Genomic DNA, 22,129 nt, shown 5'->3' on the forward strand with positions numbered 1-22,129 from the left:
ATCATAAATCAAATAAAACACATAATTATATTTCTTTTTAAAGGCAAATAATGAAAACAGGCTAATGCCTGTTTTTCAGCTCTGTCTCCCCCCCCCCCCTCTTTCATTTGATTTTTTAAATTCCTGTTATGTTATATATTTTTATTTTCAGGAAATTTCACCTGATACAGATATGCTGCAGTCTGCTGTTAATAAAGGCATAACATATATAACAGATGTTGCTAAGATCATTGCATCAAAGAGAAAAGTTGATATTGAAGGTAATGTTGAAGGTAAGTTAATGTTGAGGATTAAGGAATACAATATTTATTCCTTGATACTCAGCAATCTGAATTTTGGTTGCTGTGTTTACCTTAGAAAAACGTATATGAACTTAGCTGGAATTTAGAAGTCTACTTTTCATACCAACAGCAACTCAAACTTGTATGTCTGTTCCACCATCTGATAATTTCACCATACCTGAACGTTACAATCGCAAGTGCTTCTCTTTGAGCGCATCAATCACATGACCTATGACAACTCCAAAAATGGTCCCATTTGATGAGAACACACTTGTCACAAAAATTATGTCAAAGATATCACTTAAAGATAAACACCAAACTTTCCCACAGAAAAAATGGATACTTACTTATCCACTGAAAGTAATTTAAACTTACCAACTGACCCTAACACATCAGATGTATCGAATACTTTATGGAAGGAAGAGATAGACACTAGCCATCCTCATTTCCCAAAAACAGTTGATAAACATAAACCTGACAAAGGTAAGCCCTCAACCTCCTGAAATCCTGACAAGTCTATAAAGCCAAAAACAGTAGGAAAATTTTTACAATGGAACTGTTGTAGATTTTGCCAGAATATTAATGATATCAAGATTTTGTTGCAGAAACACAAACCTTTCTATTTCTGTCTATAGGAAACATACATAAGACTCAATGAGGACCTTACATTTAGGAATTTCACTGTTGTATGCAAGGACAACTGGAGTAGTCCTCCTCATGGAGGAGTAGCTATCTTAGTGGGCACTCATATCCCTTTCCATTATGTCCAATTTAATACTTCTCTGGAAGCAGTAGTAATTCGCCTTTCTGTAGGATTTCTTATTACAATATGTTCAATTTATTTACCACCACGTGCTGAGTTAAATGAAATTGATCTTGATAACCTTATCTTGCAACTGCCTGAACCCATACTTTTGATGGGTGACTTTAAAGGTCACAGCAATGCTAAAAGAAGCACTGGATTATTTGGAAGAAGGAATAAAGATTGGAGGTAGACAGATATTTGCAATAAGATATGCAGATGACAAGGTATTACTATCAAACACTAAAACAGGACTGCAACACCTGTTGAACAGATTACTGGAATCCTGTATCAATTATGGAATGAAAATTAATATGTTCACTGCCATGCTCCTCAGGCATAGTTTGTTCCCATACCCCAAGTGATTTTGCGTCTTTAAGGTCACTACAAGTAATCTCGTATTGCAAAGAAGAGGTCCTGTTGTAGTCAGCAAATGGAAGGATAAGAGGGAAGTTCTTTCCATTTCAAATATGCGCAAATTTGAAATGGTTGAAGTGCAAAATCGGAATGGTAAATTTCAATTAAAACCAAATATCGTTAGGGATTATAATTTGGGTATGTCAGGCACCGATCTTTCTGATCAAATACTAAATGATTTCTTACTATTCCACTTTATGAAAGACAATTAGATGGCCAAAGAAATTGGCAATACGCATTTTTGAGGTAAACATTCAAAATGCGCATAAATTTTATAACATGATTACTGGAAATGCAATGACTGCATTAAAATTTAGAGATCAATTTATCTCAATTTTTGTTGGAATGGATGAACTTACAGCATCAGAGAATATCAGGAGGAATCGAGATTTTCATTATTTGGAAATTTTACCCCCAACAGAAAAAAAGAATCGCCCGACAAAGCCATACTGTGTGTGTGTACACGGAACAAATGATGCCGTGAAACACATTATTATTGTCCTGTTTGCCAGGAAAAACCACCATTGTGCATGGAAAATTGTTTTAAAATGTACCATTCTTAATTTGAATAAATTGTTTTTTTATTTTTTGATTGGTTTTTATTTTTATTGATTTTATTAGTTTTAAATTGATTTAGAAAAAAATTTCATGTTATACTCCTGATTAATTTGCGCTTTGCATAGGAGGTTGGTAATCGACGTACGAGTATATTCGTAGTTGGCTTCTGAGGCACACATAAAATATACTATATTTTAGTTGCAATTATTTCCCTTCTATCAAGCCCCCAGATGTGTTCTCCGCTTTATTCAGAATCCAATGGTCCAAATTAAGGTAATTATACCAAGGGTTGACTCGTGTTTGGCATAGGAGGTCAGTAAATCGACATAAGAGTATACTCATAGTTGGCTTGTGAAGCTCATATACGAACTACGAGTATAGTCGTAGTTGGCAGCGAACGTGTTAACATCAGAAAATAGCAAGGAAAGAGGCAAATATGGATATCAGAATAAATTTGGAAAAATTGAATCAAGTAAAGACATTTAAATATCTAGGAAGTGTTATTAGCAGTGATGGAAGATGTAAAAGTGACATAAAAGCAAGAATAGCAATGGGAAGAGATGCCTTTAATAGAAAATGGAATTATTCAGAAGTTAAATGGATAAAAACCTAAAGAAAAGACTAATAAAATGTTATGTGTGGAGTGTTGCCGTCTATGCATCTGAAACTTGGATATTGAAGAAAGAAGAAATTAAGATTTTGGAGAAGGATGGAAAAAATCAAATGGATAGATAAAATAACTACTGAAGAGGTCTTAAAAAGAGTAGAAGAAGAAAGAAAGAAGTCTGTTAAGGAGGATAAAAAGAAGCAAGGGAAACTGGATCAAACATATTCTGAGAGGGAATGGAATCATCAGAGATGCCATCGAAGGAAAAATAGATGGAAAAAAGACCCAGAGGAAGAGTAAGGAAAACAATGCTAGATGACATGCTCAATGGAGACAGGTACACAACCTAGAAAGAGAAGGCTCAGAACAGAAGAGAGTGGAAGGAAAGTTTCTGCTATTAAAAGAAGAACCTGCTCAATTGCAGAATACTAAAGAAGAAGAAGAACCTTATCTTGCAACTGCCTGAACGTATACTTTTGATGGGTGACTTTCATGGTCACAGTACTCTGGGGGATAGTGTCAACACTATTAAAAGAGGGCTAGTCATTGAAAGAATCATTATTAATAATGACCTCTCCCTGTTTGAATAATAGACTCAATACTTTCCTTCCTGCTCATGTTCTGCAATTGATCTTACCATCTGCTCCTATTCCATTCTTCCACTGCTCACATGGGACGTTGAAGAGAACATATATGGAAGCAATCACTTTCCTGTTCTTTGCAAAATGTCTTCACAGGAAGGATGTTCACACACACAGATACCCATATGGAAAATAGACCAGGTTTACTGGAGCACTTTTTCTCATCTTGCAAAATTTTATGCTGAAACCGTCAGTGAAACACCTATCAGTGAAGTGGTAAAGTACAAATCAATAAAGCCTATCAATAAAGTGGTATAAACAGAGTGCATTGTCCAGGCAGCAGCAGCCTCCATCCCAATTGGTTTGCACTCGATACAAAGCCTTAGTGGAAACCTGAATGCCAGACACCCAAAAAAGATCAACACAGAGCATGGGGTATATTTTGTAGAGTACCCCCACCATGATGGGAAGAGATGCCTTTAATAGAAAATGGAATTATTCAGAAGTAAAATGGATAAAAACTTAAACAAAAGACTAATAAAATTTATGTGCAGAGTGTTGCCGTCTATGTATCTGAAACTTGGATATTGAAGAAATAAGAAATTAAGATTTTAGAAAGCTTTGAGATGTGGATTACTAACCCCCACTGAGAAACAGAACAATAGAACATGCAGCACACTAAAGAGTCTCAAGTGATATCTGAATATTTTACTGGCAGAAATTTCTTGTTTGGTTTTCCACTTTCTTTATTCTGATATTGCATTTGAAGGATGACAGTGAGTTTAAATATTAATTTCGCCTATTACCGAATATCACATAATTTCCTGGATAATCAGGAAATAATATGTATATTTTCTGATTTATAATGATCACCACATAGTTTCAGTATCGAAAAATTAAAGTTATGTGTAACAATTACCAGAGAAAAATAACGAATTAAATAAAAATTGTACCTATGCTTCATAACAGTTTTTGAGTGTGTGATAGTGATGCAATGGGGGGGGGAGGTTAAACTATCAGAGGCGAAATAAAGTTCAATTCTAATTTCACATTTGATGCATTTGATATACATATTTTGAATGATAAAAATAAGCAAATGTATCACTTACTTTAAAAATTAGAGAATAAAATATCTGAATTATGCAGAAAATATCAACATATAAATTTAAATCATAACTGTTAATTTCATTTTGTAATGACCAATTATACAAGAAACCAAGAAAGTGAAAGTACAAAGAACAGTAGATTACTATATAATATAAAGAAAAAATTTAGCGATATGATTAAAGAATTTCATGTTATTCTCTATAAAGCAAAGTTGCTCCAGCGTGTCCTGAAGAAAATCTGTGAAGTATTATTCGATTTTGATGGTTTTGTACAAAAATAAAAATAATATAATCTTGAACGTCGGCAGCCGGTTTTCTTTTCTTTCTTTAAAAGCATATTTCAAATAATTATCGTGAATTAATTTCTTCGAGAACAAAGAAAAATGTTTTGTCTAGTAAGCGATTAGAAAAAAATTAGCGCAAAAAAATTAAATATGAAATTGGTTCTCCAAGGTAAGGCAATATTTAACTGAAAAAATTATGCAAGACCTTTATTTTGTCCAGACATTAAAATTGTATTGTACAATAAAAAGAGAAAACAAAAATATAAATAATTTCTCTATTTCTAGTCTATCCTATATAACTAAAATCCAGTTGTATAGCATAGAACAAGGAAGTGCATTTCTTGTTATAGACAACTGAGAGGCAGCTACGAACGCGAGATAATCCGATTAACCGTTCTCTTCAGCGTGAGGGTTTATCACACCTCCTAATGGACATGACAGTCAAATTGCACTTCTTATCCCAGTTTTTTCAACAGGTGGGCTGAATCATATCCAGAAATAGCTAGATGTCTATAGACGTCCTGGCCGTTTGGGAGGTTAACATTAAACCATCTTCCTCTCTCTAACTGTAGCATTTTGAATAGCTTCTATCATGGCACTTTGTCATATCCCTTTTCTAGATCAACAAAACTTAAATACAGATCTTTCCCATTATATTCCCATTATTTCTCATCTATTTGTCATAAAGTGAAAATCTGATTCTGACACCCTCTGTTTCGCCTGAATCTGGCTTCTTCACTAAGCTTGTCTTCCACAATCCTTCTCAACCATTTCTCAAGTACTTGCATAGATCTTACCAGGAACACTCAGTAGAGAAATACCTCTGTAATTCTCACATTCAGTTTTATTTCACCTTTTATATATGGGTACTATGAGAGCTCTACTCCAATCATCTTGAATTCATCCCTGTCCAGGTCTTCTGAACTATGCAGTGCAGCCATTGTAAGATGTTTATACTTCCATACTTAAGTATTTCTGGTCGAATATCATCTATTCCTGCTGCATTTCTGCATTTCAGGCTTTTGATGGCTTTTTCTACTTCAAGTATGGATATATATTCCTGACTGCATGTCTGTTGAGTGTTTTTTACCAGTGTGCTATCACTGTTTGTTTTTTTTAGCAATTTTTTGAAGTAATTACTTTATACTTCAAGGATATCTTTTTATCCAGTTTTCATGTCGCCATAATCATCTTTAATTCCTTTTACAGCACTCTTTCCTTCATTTCTGAGCTTCTTCAACATCCTCCAGAATATCTTGCCTACCTTTTTGATGTTTATTTTCTATGTTCTTACCAAAGTCTTCCCATGACTTTTGTTTAGCTAATTTTACACAGTGTTTAGCTTTCTTACATTTATCTCTGTATTCTCTAAGAGCACTAACTGACTTAATTGCCAGGAACTTTTGATTTGCTTTCTTCTTTTCCCTCACTGCATCTTTAACTTCCCGTTTCCACCATGGAGTTCTGATTTTTCTATCCTTGCAGACAACCTCACCACATGCTTCAGTGTTTTCTTCAGGGCTTGCCACAGAATCTCGAATGTTTGGTTGCAGTTCTCAAACTGTTTCATTTTTTCTTGAATAATGTTTGTGTATTTTAGCCTGCATTTCACATCTGAGAGCTGGTCAACTTTTATTCTCTTTAAAACTTTCTTACGTGTTCTTAATTTCAATATGAAATTCAATTTTATCCTTCAAGACTAAATGGTGATCACTTCCAATTTCAAATCCTCTATGCACTCTGGTGTCCTGAACCAAGGAGAAAACATCACTATCAACAATTGCATAGTCAATGAGTGTTTTCTTATTGCTTGCCTCTACTCTCCATGTGAATTTCTGCACATTTTTATGTTGGAACATTGTGTTAGTAATAACTAGTCCATGTCCTGAGCAGAAATCCAACAGATATTTGCCATTATTATTAGCTTTTCTATTTTCTCCAAATTTTCTCAAAATATTTTTGTATGTCTGACAATCATTTCTTACTCTGCATTTAGATCTCCAACAAGGACCAACTTTTCTTTTTTCATTGTGTCAGTTGCTTTATCTAAAGCCTTAAAAACTTTCTCCACTTGTGCCTTAATAGAACCTTCTGTGGGACCAATAGGCACAAAAAAGTCTCTTTGTCCAGTTCCCCCTTTCTGATATTTTCCCAATTCACTCTACTTGAGACTGCCTGCCATTGAAGATTAGTCTCTCGTATTTAGTGTTGAATACTATGCTACTCCTTTTCCTTCATTGTCATTGTCTGAATATATCACATTTTTACATATGGTTATGAAATATGGCTATATTGACATATGGCTATGAAACATGGACATTAAATGCAAAGGAAATTCAGAAATTAAGAACAACACAATTCAGTATCGAAAAAAGTATGCTTGGTATCACAAGACTGGATCACAAAAGGAATACGTGAATAAAAAACCAAACCAAAGTCTGTATTTGACATTGTTGTGTCGAAAGAAGTGATGAGTCATCCCTTTTCCGACCCAACATAAGGTAACCTCAGAAGGGATGGATAAGGACATACTTATGCCTCCAGATAGAAAATGTGCCTAGTAATGACCCAAGAACATGTATATATTCAGTTTTGTAAATATTAAGTGATGTTAAAAAGGCCCATAAACTGAACAGAGAGTGTTTATGAATTAATTAAGATAGAAAAATCATGTATAATTGCTAAAAGGATGTGTATAAAGTAATACAAGTTTTAGGCCATGTCAAAGACAGTTCGCAGCCCCGGTAACCAATCGGCGGCCGCCGTATGCATGACAACACCACCGAGTGAGGGTGCTGTTTTGTAGTATATAGGTTTCGGCGGGGATTTGAATCGCTCTCCTCTCTTCTGTCTTTCGTCGGCTCCTGGTTTCCTGAGCGGAAAGCTGAGTAGCTGTGGTAACTTGCCGCCATGCGTAGCAAGAATTTCCCCTTGCTATACGTGCCACCTGGATCAAAGCTGCAGCTATAATGCATCCAGATTTCTAGAAGAAAGGGCCACTGGTGAATTTACGCCATTGCATAAGTCAGTGAAAGAGTGCTTCTATTCGAGTAGAACAAAAGAATAGCGGAGACACCATTGAAGAGAATACAGTGAGGAGATTCGAGAATCCAGATAAGAAGGTCCTAAATCCACCAGATAAATCAAGAATGGTAAGCAGAAATCTTTTGTATTAAGTTAGAGTAATCATGGAGGAAAGAGAAACTGAGCGTCGAGAAAACAGCCAATCCTTAAGAAAATTTCTGCATTTGGACATTTTATCTATATCTAAGGAATAAAATGCATCTTAGGCTTGAGCCGAATAGGAAACCGAGGCTTCGGACTGTTTGTGTCGAGAGAAGGAAATTGATGTCATTATGTTAAAGTTTAATTTGAATGCTAAAAAAATTCTGGTGGGGGGGGGGGATAAAGTCTGAATATAAGAAGGAATGTTATCTCATGAAATTTATGCAAGAATTGTAGACTTGGCCTGTATATATATATGTATTTTATATGTGTGATAGTAATGGGTAATTTAGCATAAATCAACAGTCTGAGAATAGGTATATAAAGAAGTGTAAGAATTTGTCAGTAAAAAGGTTCTACACTATAAGAAATTATAGTGTAAACCAAATGAGTTTGTCATGTTTCTGTGGATTGAATTACCGCTTGGAAAATCACGAACCGTGTATTAGAGGGAAATCCATTAGTAACATAAGAAATGGGACCACGACTGCAAACTTCTTGATCCCTGCATTCTTTATCTTAGTATTCTAGGATATTATATCAAAATTCAGTTGCCGACTGGCGCAGTCATAAAATAATATAAATTTGTCGGCAAATGAAATAACTGATAATAAGTAGCATAAATAACAACTGATAAAGATAATACATAAAAATAAGAGAAAGCCAAGACATAACAACATCATAAGAATAGTGAAACATCTGAAGTGGCAATGGGCTGGTCATATTGCTTGAAGACAAGATCAGCGATGGACAAAAGAAGTATTGGATTGTATTCCATGAGAGGAAAAATGACCACGACGGCTACCTAAATCACGGCAGATTGATGATATCATCAGATCTGCAGGAGTGACGTGGAAAAGGAGAGCCATGGACAGACCATTTTAGACTAATCTTGGAAAGGTCTTCATCCGTGGATCGACAATGGCTGATATGATGATGATGCCTGTCTATCCAGTCCTGAATTCTCTCTCTCTGTTACCAACTTCCCGAATATCTTAGTCACCACTACTGAGATACTATTTGGTTAATAATTTGTAACTTCAGTCTTGCAACCTGCATTATATAGTGGAACTATTTTGCTCTCTTTTTTTTCCACTCCCTTGACACTTTTCAGAACTGAAGCTCAAATTATACATCTTAGTCACAGGAGGTGCCAATTCCTGTGCATATTCCTGTAATATATGGGCTGGTATGCCAATTAATCCCATGGCTTTGTTTGTATTGAGGTGTTTTAGCATTATGAGTGCCTTCAATTCATTTACTTCTGTTCTCCCAACAGTCATTGTCAAATCTGACACTGCAGTGTCTCCACCTGGATTGTGCACCATTGCAAAATGTTCACTCAGTAATTCAGCTATTTTATTTGGTTTTGATACCTTTCTTCCATTAGTTCTTAAATTCATCCTTTCATAGTTATTCTTCCTTTCACTTTTCACACAGCAAAAGAACTCGTTGGAATTTCTTTTATGGTCTCATCAGTTAGCTTACTCTCATAATTAGCTTTGGCCTGCTTTACCATACTGATCATCACCTTGTGAATATGTAGTATGTGTAGTATACTACAAAATATACTACAAGTATACTACAGAAGTATACTACATATCCATTCATATACATATATGAGTAGTATGTGTTTAATACTACTCATGGGCTTGCTGATCACTTTTTCTGTTTATATTTCTTCGAAACCTTTTTCAGGATATGTCAAAATTAGTGATCTCCTCCATTGCTCAGGTTTCCAGGCTATACCCAGTCTGTGATAGTCTGATATGTTGTGCCTTGCTGTATGCTTCTTCGTAGACTACTGTTGTATTGTGCTGCTCTTTGCAAGTTTCTGATACATCTGTTAAACAGTAGCATTTTTGTTACTCTCTACCAATCTCTGATATTAATAAGTTCCTAGCATAGAACTGCCATTCGTTGGATAATTTTCTGGGTTTAGGACATATTCAGTGAACTGTGTTATGCTTGATCATTCCAGCAGGATGAGAATATTCATGATAATTACACCACTGTTGAGTATATCACACTCAAAGTCATATAGATTAAGCTGCTGACCTGTTATGCTCTTAAATTGTAAACACTCACTACTGTTGAATAAAGATGGATTTCATGGATTATCAGCTATGTTCCTTCCTAAACTACCCATTGATTATGGGTAGTTTAGGAATCTATGAGAACATTGATTATGTTCTCATATATAGTTTAGTTTGTATTTCCTACTCTATTAATTTGATTAATAATTATGCTAATCATATAAATTGTACTTGCCTTTAAACGATATCTTTAAATTGAATCTGTTTAGACTTATTATTAATTGTTTATTTCATATCAGGTTGTGAAGAAGTAGAGGATGAAACGAGAATTAAGCAGGAAGATTCTTTCTATACACGTATTATGGATAAGCCAGATATTGGGAGATTAATAAATTTTTTAAGTACTGCTGTCACTAATTTACATTCTGATGTTGAGAAAATACTTGATTTATACAGGAAACATGAAGAATTATGGGAGAAAAATAAGGATGATAAAATTCTGGTATTTGAAAATATATTAGTATCATTATCTTTTTCATTTCTTAATATTAATTATAACTAAAGTTAATTATCTTGTTTTTATAAGCTCCATCATTCCCTCCTGTAGGCCAGGAGAGCAATGATGAATGGACACTGATCATTTGAGGTTCCTGTAGAAAAGACTTATGAAGAAACAGGTCATTTGTGATAGAGCTGATGAAGTGAATCCAAGGAAAAAAAGGGAAGGGGGGGGATCATTAATTTTCCCAAATTGTCCTTTTCTGGACATCATCAAGGATTTGTAATGAGTGCTTGGTGCACTGCTTTGAAGTGTGAGAACATCATACTAAGTTGGACCTATTTGGAATTCATATAATTAACAGGTAAGAAGTAACATCTTGATTGGATATCAAGTGCTTGCACCAGAGAATTGCTAGCCCAAGGATGAAGAAAGAGAAGAAAAAGAGAGAATTTACTCTTGTTTAAAATTTGATATTAAAGATATTAGAATTTATATTACTGAAGGTGAGGTTTATTTATTTTATTCATGTGGGGTTCCCCCCAATCCCCCTCGACCTTCCCTTAGGACTGGTTGAACCCTCCTAATGAGGGATTAAGTATATTTTATGACTGTAGATCCGTGTGTGTTCACAGGGCCAGTTTGCCTGTTCTGAGGGGCAAAAAACCCGAGTTTCCGGGAGAAGAAACCATCTACCTCTGTATGAGATCAGCTAATTCACTTTTAGTTGAAAGAGACCAGATAAAGTTTCCTCACATCATTGATGGGAATCAAATCCAGGTCTTTCTGACAAAGGGCTTCATCTATACTGACTGAAGTACAGAGACTCTGAAGGTGAGGTAAGGTGAAAGGAAGGTCATTTTTGCAAGCACTTGATTTTAGCAATATTGAATTTGACTAACTTGTCCCTGGCCCCATTGAAGAAAGGCATGGAGATCAATGTTTTAGCATTATTTGTAGAAAATTAAAACTTGGGATGTTTAACATGATTACTTACTGGCTATGATATATTTGTAACCATCAGCTAAACATTGATATAAGGCATTAGTTACCTCTATTATGGTAAACATTAATTGTTGTGTTCAGTAGAACTCATGCTCATAGTTTCGGAGTCAATGTTACCAAAAGTTAAAAATCCATATTTCCAGCACAGTCCTTTAAAAAAAAAAGTAATCTAAATTAATTGACACAAAAACTTTAGCTCCATTCACAGCCTACAGTACAACAACATCATTAGTAGGGCTGTGAATGTAGGTAAAGTTTTTGTGTCAAACTGAACACAAAAAGCTGAACCCAAATTCGAATGTGAATGCGGTATTGCAAAATCACATGATGATAAAATAAAACTGATCTTCTGTCATCATTCTTCTCATTCAATGCATGTATAGGTGATCAAAACAAATCTCCTTCTTTACCAGGAATTCACATCACATGCTTCCTGTGGTCTTCCTTCAGAAAAACATCACAAGAATCTTGAAACCTAAAAGGTTTTGATGACTTCCTGTCTCTTCTGCTCAAGTCATGTGCTCCTGGACTAAACCTAATTTTTATCATCTGTATGCTATATTTTTTTCCACTGGCATTCACCACATAATGTGTATGGAAGTATGTCCACATATCCAACTAATTTGGAAAAATTATATGTTTGGTTTAATCCTTTATCCAAGTGTAAGCAAACAAAGTTTGTGCCTGAAGTATTTTCAGGACTGGGGCAATTCGTGGTAAAGGTGGAATAAGTTTTGATCACGTGGATAAAGTGTACATATCTATACTTGGATAAAGGATTAAACCAAACATACAATTGGTAGCATAGCGAAGAGAGTGTCATTAGTATGGAGTGTGCAGACAAGATATTTTGTATGGGCAGTGGTAAGCAAGTAAGTGAAATGAATTGCCAGAATTGGTTGTGAGTTCTCTGACAGTGACTGTTCAAGGAGAGGTATAATAGGATTTGTGTGTATGATGGTTGATTTGGGTCTCCCTCGATGAGTCTCCGGACTGTGGAGGTGCCATAGGATAGTAATAGTAGTAGTAATAATAATAAGAATAATAATAATTCTGGTTGTTAATATTATCCACAGTGATGGCACTAACATTTCTTCAGTGTTCTTTGCTTGTGAAGCTGTATTAACTAAACTACGTGTGTTCTGTGACAAATGATTAGTAGGTTTGAAGAAACAGAATCATTAGGAGTTAGACTTGGCAGAGGTCACAAACCAATATTCATAACAAGCGAATGAAGCTGCTACTCGTGGAGCAGACCATGAATAGCATCACTGATTCCTGCAGTGCATGTGCCTTACACAACTGTCTGGAAAATTCTATGGAAAATTCTGCTTTTCTACCAATTCAAGATAACGCTGACACAGGAGTTGCACTTGCAGGATTTTGAAATTCTACTGACATTCACTTTAACATTCTTTCCTCTAGTGAAGTTGAACACTGAATGGCCGTGGATGATTTTGTGTTGAGATGAGACGCACTTTCATTTGAACAGAGCTGTTAATATTCACAGTTTCCAGATATGGGCTATGCAAAACCCACATGCAATCCAACAAATTTCTTTTTATTCACCCAAAGTCTGGTGTGAGTTTACACCTTCATTTATCATTGGGTTATTTTTCTTTAAGGACATTCACCAGTCTTCTCCTGTGGTCTGCTCAGTTACTGCCAAGAGGTATTGTGATATGATAAACAATTTTGTTGTGCCACAGCTAAAGCAGCACCTGTACATGGATTCAGTCATTATCACGGAGCATGATACGGTCCCCTCCACACATCGGTCAATCTATACAGGAGGTTCTTTGAGAATGTTTCACAGAAGCCAGAGTTATCAGCATGACCAGGAATTTCTCAAAGGCAGGATTTATTGGGATCATCCTGATAACCTGCTAGAGCTGAAAGACAGCATAATGTAGCATGTGCATAATATCAGTCCCGACCAGCTGCAGCTGTTGAACCACTGTGGAAAGGATTCAGCTTGTGGCATGCTGGGAAGGGTAGCATATCGGACACTACAGCCCTTGAATGAATAATGGAAGTGAATAAAGATGTGTTCTTTATGCTTATGTCATTTTTCTGCTTCTTACACACACAGAAAAATTACTACATCTACATTCAGTACCTCATCCATCACCCCTGGGTGCTTTTTTAAACTACTTTTATTTTCTCATATATCACTTCTGCATAATGTACAATGTATTCCAGCATAGTTTTGTAACATGTGGATCACTGGGTGGCACTCTGCAAGCTCTTAAACAGTGATAATTTAATTTTGATCATCCTGCATCGAGAACAATAACTGTCTTCCCTTCCTTGACAGTCTTGTCATCTGATTGCTCACCACATCCTTTTTTTACGTGTAGGTTGTCTTCATAACTGTAGCAAATCATGGCAGAACCATTTAGATTAATGACACTAGTCTCTGTATAGAAATTTTTTGCACAATCAACAGAATTCTTTTATGATTCCACAGACCTAACCTCCCTTTCCCAAAATTCTGAATACAAATAAATCCATTGCTAATCTCTACATACAAGATACTTAAGAAAAAATTTCATGTGTAGTAAAAAAGTATAACATACATATCTCCTTTAAACCAAAGCCATGCCAAAAATTAGCAACCCTTATTTGCTAACCAAAAAATCCACACTCCATTATATGGACCATCATGGAATCTCCAGCCTTGCTTGCTCCTGCAAATTATCCTACTTTTGACAAACTAGATGAACAGCAAATATCTCCCTGGAAAAACAAAGGAATTGCATTCAGTACCTGCAGTATAGCCATTCTGCATAGTAGATCATGCCATATATCCTGGCATCCGAAGTCTAAGGATGAACTACATTTTTACCTGTATATGGAAATATTGTCACAACCACAGCCAAATGTGGACATAAATTTATTTTATTCTACAAAGCAGAAAATTGGCCATATTCATGTATCTTTCATAAAACTTTGTGATTACTGATTTGTCATTTTTATTCCCTGTAATTTTGAAATGGTAAATACAGTGGTTACCCAGAAGTGTGCATGCAGCATTACATTTGTCTTTAGGAACAGAAAGATAAATTGTTTTAGAAAATAATTAGCCCCAATCAATTTAATTTTTTTTCTCAATTTCTCTTTTCAGGAGTGTTTGTCAGCTTTTAAGAGTTACTTGCTTATTTGGATAATTGTAAAATCTATTATTTTTGTTATAAGTATATGCATTATCACCATGGCACTGATGCTTAGAATAATCCCTGGAGAATTCAATATGTGTACTTTTGTTTGCTATAGCATGAGGGAAATATATTTACTTTATAGAGTAAAAGATTTGTGGATGGAAAGTGAAACTGTTGAACGAGTGTGATGGAAGTGGTTTTTGAAAGCAAGTACCAGAATTTTGAGGAGAAAAAGACCAATAGTACTGAATTTAATGATAAAAACGATGAGAAAATATGAATACCAGCAAGGTCACTGTTAATCAACTAAAGTGTTGGAATCTAAGTGAGGTGTGGATAATAGTACAATAAATGAATGGGTAATAGTAATATACATGAATTGTTCAAAAAAGGAAGATAATGACCAGATGATAATGAGTGAGATAGCATATTTACATGGCGCTAGCATAGAATGAAACATAAGATAGAACTGTTGGAAAAATGCCTATTGGATGGTATGGCACAGAACTGAAAGGAGGAAGAGAGAGAAAGCAGAGTAGGAAATTTTTTTGTGTGAGCTTCCATGATAAAAGGAGTTCTTCAGTAGAACATGTTGAAACTGATTTTCTGTGGCCAGGATTAGTATTATTATTACCCAAGACCTCATGGAGTCAAAGTCTCATCTAGGAGGCCCTTTTATCAAACATGCAGTTCATCATACCGTGCTTTAAACACAACACACTCAAATCCTCGTCAGACACCACTCTCTCAGGCAAGGCATTCCAATCATTCACAACTCCGCATGAAAAAAAAACCAGCCACTCACTCCCTCATTTATACAGCTTCCAGGGATGATCTCTGGTTATCCCCTGGTCTCCCACTATTCTCTGTAGAACCTCTCCAGCATTGATCCTATAACAACCCCTCAACAACTTGTATGTCTCTATCATATCTCCCATCCTTCTCCTGTCCACCATACACTGCAAGTTGCATCTTCTTAATCTTTCCTCATACTTGACATTCCAGAGGTTAGAAACTACTTTAGTCAGTTGCCTCTGGACCCTTTCCAACATCTCTTGATCCTTCTGAAAACAAGGTGACCAAATCTGGGTATAATAGTCCATGTGTGTGTGTGTGGCCTAATCAAAGCCTTATACAATGGAACAAGAATCTCCCTACTTCTACAAGTCAGTGGCCTCTGCATCATGCCCAGAAGCCTTTGTGTTGTCTTCACAATTTTGGCTATGTCTTCCATAAATTTCAGATCCTTATCCACTATCACCCCCAGATCTCTTATCCCCCCCGACAATATATCCTCACTAAGCATATTTTCTGCTTCCCATTTTTGTTTTCCAAATTTTAAAACCTTACATTTTGCAACATTAAACTCGCATCCCCATTCCTGTGCCCAATCACTCAATTTATTCAAGTCTTTGTGCAAGGCCACAAGATCTTCTCTAGTCTTCATGGTTCGTCCCAACTTTACATCATCTGCAAACAACTGAATATCTCCATCCAAATCTTCACCAATATCATTAATATAAAAGTTAAACAGTAATGGTTCTTAAACAGACCCCTGAGGCACACCACTAGTGACTTTCCTTTTCCTGGATATTGCTCCCCCATACACAACTTGTTGATACCTATCAGATAGCCAGTCTCCAATCCAATGCACCAATCTAATATCCAACCGCATCTACTCCAGTTTGACTATCAACTTATCATGTGGTAATCTAGCAAAAGCCTTTGCAAAATCTTAGTATATTACTGTGTATCCTTCTCCTCTGTCTATGGAAGCAGTCACCTTATTGTAATAATTAAGAAGATTACTAAATCATCACCTCCCTTTAGCAAATCCATGCTGTCCATCAAAGATAATGAGATTGTTGTCAACCCAATTCTGGATCCTAGTTCTCACAAGCTTCTCCAACAACTTAACTACAACACCTGACACACAGATAGGCCTATAGTTTGATGCTCGAGTTCTATCACTTCCTTCATGAAGTGGCACAATCTTGTCCTCCTTCCACTCCTTAGGAACTTGACCAAGTGCAAGACTCATAGTAAAAAAATATGTCAAACCTGCGTCAAATGACTATATATTTCATCCTATTGGTCTCTCTCTCTCTCACACACACACACACACACACACACCAAATAGCTTCAAATGAACTGCAGTTCTCTCCCTCTGACATACTTCAATTTTTTTTTATTTTTATTTTACTACTGTCTTCAACCAAACCCCTCCTCCCATTCTGTCCTCTTCAAAAATACTAGACCCATTGTCATCTATCCTTATATCATCCTCCATCAACCAAGTCTCACTAATGTCTATAACTGTTGGCAAAGGTGACTCAACCAATACCAGAAACTCCTTTCTCTTATTCCCATTAGTATACATAAGCTGCAGTACTATTTTCTTCTAATAATTGATTATCTTACTAAAGCTATGAACCCAAGCAGCTCATAGCCCTATTAACTTTTAGTATAATCCGATCATTCTTCCACTTCAAGGTTGGCTGAACCCACACTCGTCTGCAACCCCCCCTCCCCCAGAACATTCCAGATGCTTTGACTTTGCACTTCTGAACTGTCACTAAACAATTCTTACTCAGTACACCTAAAACTGAATTGATTCAAGTGAAAATCATCCGCCTTGTATAAGTCCTTCTGTCCATCAAGTTCACTGTACACATCCATAAATAATAAAGAATAGTTAAGTCTTTCTAAGAGCAAGATCTTAGAAAGACTTAACTCTGCTTAGGTCATTCGTTTGTGGCTGTAAACAGTCTCCCTTCTCTCTACTTGATTTTGCTTCCCTCTGAGGTCAGTACATGATTATATACTTGGTTGCATAGATTCTGGTGTTTACTGCATGGGTGTATAAGTGAGATTTGAGAGGAGAGACTAGGTGACTACATAAGACGTCATATATCGTGTTTCCTTCTTCTTTGAATGCCACAAAACAGTCATAGAAGACAAAAAAAATTAATCATTGCACAATAAAAGTAGTTTTATTTATTTTTGAATGGCACACATAAAAGGTTAAAAATGTAGTACATTAATACTGTGAGTGGACTAATGAATTTTTTAAAATATATTTTTGTTTATCATCATCATTCATCATCATCATCATCAAATTCCTGCCTTGTACCCTCAAGGGGTGTATAGGATATGACAGTACTACATGAAAAAATTACATCATTACTAACTTCCTATCTACAATTTTCCTCCAAATCAGTCTGTTATTGTCAAGACTCCAACATTATCAGATCTTATATTTCTATCGTCTAAGGCACTTTGTACCGTATCAATCCACCTATATCTTGGTCTTCCTCTGGGTCGTTTTCCTGCCAACCTGGCAGAAAACACTTGTTTTGCTAATCTTTCCTCTCCCATTCTATTTAAGTGACCATACCATCTGAGATTAGCTCTGCTAACGCATTCCTGGATGCTGACAATGTCAAGTTCTTTCCTAATATCCTCATTTTTAATATGATATTGCCATTGATGCCATCTGTTCACGCCTCTAATCTTTCTCAGGACTCTCATATCTGCGGTCTCTATTCTTTGGTCAAGTGTTTTACTTCTGACCCAGCTCTCAGATCCATAAGTTAAAATTGGTTTGAACACAGTCTTGTATACAGCTAATTTAGTGTTCCGACTAATTTCTTTCTTATTCCATATGAATTTATTCAATTGACTTCCCACGATACCAGCTTTGCTGATTCTGTTGTCTATTTCTATATTTAGTTTACCATCTTCAGTAAAAATTGTGTCTAAGTAGCTGAAATGTTTTACTTGTTCCACAGGTTCTCCATTCACAACACAGTTGACATTTTCAATGATTCTGCCTATTTTCATTGTCTTTGTCTTTTTATTACTGACCTTCATACCATATCTATTACAACAGCTATTCAATTTAGTCAGAGAATCTTGCAGACTTGTAGCGGATTTATTTAGAAGTATAACATCATCCGCATAAAGCAAAGAGCTGACATTAACATCTCCAATTTTGATATCAGGTTTAATACCACATTCCTTCATAATGTGATCCATATAGATAATGAATAACAGAGGGGATAATGTACATCCTTGTCTCACACCAGATTTAACATTAAACCATCTTCCTGTACTTCCTTCAATTCTAACTGCTGACTCACAACTCAAATAAAGACTAAGTATTGCTTGATATAATGCCCCATTGACACCATATAACTGCAGCGTATTGAATAGCTTCTCTCTTGGCACCTTGTCATATGCCTTTTCCAAATCGACAAAACTTAAATACAGATCTTTGTTATATTCCCATGCTTTCTCGACTATTTGTCGTAAAGTGAAGATCTGATCCTGACAGCCTCTATTTGGCCTGAATCCAGCTTGTTCTTCACCAAGCTTTTCTTCCACAATTCTTCTCAACCGTTTCTCAAGTATACTTGCATAGATCTTGCCAGGAACACTCAGTAGGGAAATACCTCTGTAATTCTCACATTCAGTTTTATTTCCCTTTTTATATATGGGTACTATGAGAGCTCTACTCCAATCATCGGGAATTCTTCCCTCTGTCCAGGCTTTCTGAACTATGCAGTGCAGCCACTGTAAGACTCTTATACCACCATACTTCAGCATTTCTGGTCGAATATCATCTACTCCTGCTGCCTTTCCACATTTCAAGCCTTTGATGGCTTTTTCTACTTCAAGTATGGATATGTATTCCTGACTGCATGCCTGGTCAGTGTTTTTTATCACTGTGCTGTCATCACTGCTTGTTTCATTTAGCAATTTTTCAAAGTAATTACTCCATACTTCAAGGATATCTTTTTCTCCTGTTTTCATTTCACCTTTATCATCTCTAATTCCTTTTACAGCACTCTTTCCTCCATTCCTAAGCTTCTTCAACAACCTCCAAAATATTTTGCCACCTTCTTGATATTTATTTTCTATATTCTTGCCAAAGTCCTCCCATGACTTTTGTTTAGCTAGTTTTACACACTGTTTAGCTTTCTTACATTTGTCTCTGTATTCTGTAAGAGTAAAAGCTGACTTATTTGCCAGGAACTTTTGATATGCTTTCTTCTTTTCCTTCACTGCCTCTTTAACTTCCTGTGTCCACCAGGGAGTTCTGATTTTTTTATCTTTGCACACAACCTCACCACATGCCTCTCTGGCAGAATCAATCAATGTTTCCTTCAGAGTTTGCCACTGAATCTCCAAGGTTTGATTCCTATTCTCACACTCTTTCATTTTCTTTTCAATAATATTTCTGTATTTTAGTCTACAGTTTACATCTGAGAGCTGCTCAACTTTTATTCGCTTTAAAACTTTCTTACATGTTATTCTTTTCAATATGAAATTCAATTTTATCCTGCTCAAGACTAAATAGTGATCACTTCCAATTTCAAATCCTCTGTACACTCTGGTGTCCTGCACCAGGGAGAAAACATCACTATCAACAATAACATAGTCAATGAGACTTTTCTTATTCCTAGCCTCTTCTCTCCATGTGAATTTGTGCACATTTTTATGTTGGAACATGGTGTTAGTAATAACCAGTCCATGTCCTGAGCAGAAATCCAACAGATATTTGCCATTATTATTAGCTTTGCTCTTTTCTCCAAATTTTCCCAAAATATTTTTGTATGTCTCACAATCATTTCCTACTCCGCTATTTAGATCCCCAACTTTTCATTTTTCATTGTGTCAGTTGCTTTTTCTAAAGCCTCAAAAAATTCCTCCACTTCTACCTTAGTAGAACCTTCTGTGGGACCATAGGCACAAATAAGTCTCATTGTCCAGTTCCCCATTCTCATATTTGCCCACATTACTCTACTTGAGACTGACTGCCATTCAAGAAGATTAGCCTCGTATTTTGTGTTGAATACTATGGCTACTCCTTCTTTTCCTTGATTGTTATTGCCTGAATATAACATTTTGTATTTATTGCTCAGAAAGATCTCACCAGTTTTGGTCTTTTTTGTTTCAGTCACCCCTATTATGTCGATCTGGTACTTATCTAATTCCTCAGCTAGCTCCATTTCTTTGCCATTCAGGCTTCTTACGTTGATAGTACTGATCTTTAACTCTGGTGATGTTGAGTTGGGGTTTGTTTTCAGATTTGTTCCAGTAGCTGACTTTTCGCTGTTCGCCCTGGTTCCCTGGCGAAAACAACGGGGGTCTTGTTTAACCGGGCGACGCCCCAGCCGGCATGAAATCTCTATGCTCTAGAGACAAATAGTGAATTGTTTTCTAGCCACTTCAGTCCTAAAGTGAGTGGTGTAATTATCTTGCATCAGATGATGAATTTCATCTGCCATCTAACTTTTTTCTGTAAAGAAGATATGCCGTCCACTGAACTTGACTAGTTAACTTTGAGATTTCCAGCTAACTAAATTATAATTGATTACTGATAACAGAGTTTCATGATTGTTTATAAGAATTTTGTTATCACAAATAAAATATAATTTTTTGTAATTCAATTGTATCTTATTTTTCTTTCAGGAATTTATGGCTACTAACCCTCTTTTAGCAGAAGTTGATGATAAGCTAAAGTATTATGGTGATATTGAAAAGACCATTCGTTTTTATCCATCATCTCACTCTGCAAAGGCTATTGAACTTTTGACTGGTAATTCATCGTATTTCTTTTTAAGTCATAAATGATATTTACTAAATAACTATCAGCTGAAACTCATATAAAACAGATATATAATAAATTTAATTTAACATATATCCAAGTGTGAGCAAACAAAGTTTGCACCTGAAAATATCTTCAGGACTGGGGTAAGGTAGTGCAACTCATAGCAAAGGTGGATCAAGATACTATCACTCCTATCTCAGTATCTCCCATAAAGCAAAACACATCTCCTTGCAGATATGTATAATGTTATGCATTAAGGGAAGGGCCACTACCCAGACTAGTTTCAACCTTTTTTTTATTCTGGGCCTGGCTCCCACTGAAGATATACGAGAGGCTCTTCTAGGGGTAGGTTTTTGCCTGTCTCTGAGTAGAGCCACCGCTGAGATTATGGCTCTGTCTGGTGGTGGGATGAGCCTGCCACTGGATAGAGCCAATGCTGAGAAGTTCTTCTTGGTGACGGGGTGAGCCTGTCACTGAGTTGGGCGATCTTATGGGATAGTCTGATTTTGAGAGAGGTCTTTACTTAAATACACCTCAATAAAGGTCGAAACTAGTCTGGGTAGTGGCCCTTCCCTTAATGCATAACATTATACATATCCGCAAGGAAATGTGTTTTGCATTATGGGAGATACTGAGATAGGAGAGATAGTAGCTTGATCCACCTTTGCTACGAGTTGCCCGGTGTTGTACTACCTTACCCCAGTCCTGAAGATATTTTCAGGTGCAAACTTTGTTTGCTCACACTTGGATAAAGGATTAAACTAAATTTATTATAGTCTAACCAAGTGAAAAATAAACCTTCAACATATAAAACAGACTTAAAATTAATGTAGGAAATGACATTTTTATGGATAATATAGTCATCTTACATTTATGTGATCACACTGGGAGAGCTGTGAACCAGTCTGATAATTAAAAGATCAGATAATTGACGTAGAATTGCATACTAAT

The 22,129-nt window shown here is 36.0% G+C and overlaps 1 protein-coding gene across 1 annotated transcript in view; it reads left to right on the top strand.

The window, feature by feature from the left end:
• LOC150095635 (dynein axonemal heavy chain 8-like) overlaps nt 1–22,129 on the top strand; it is a 2,108,518-nt gene that overhangs the window by 447,765 nt on the left and 1,638,624 nt on the right. Inside the window, exons 18-20 of the mRNA XM_090409931.1 lie at nt 152–272; nt 10,197–10,399; nt 21,040–21,166. Of these exons, the coding sequence (XP_090266057.1) occupies nt 152–272; nt 10,197–10,399; nt 21,040–21,166 (451 nt within the window). The remainder of the gene's footprint in view (nt 1–151; nt 273–10,196; nt 10,400–21,039; nt 21,167–22,129) is intronic.

Source organism: Typopeltis vanoorti, chromosome 20, assembly GCF_054136105.1.
Source record: "Typopeltis vanoorti isolate ZY-2024b chromosome 20, IOZ_Tvanoo_1.0, whole genome shotgun sequence".
Classification (NCBI taxonomy): Eukaryota; Metazoa; Arthropoda; class Arachnida; order Uropygi; family Thelyphonidae; genus Typopeltis; species Typopeltis vanoorti.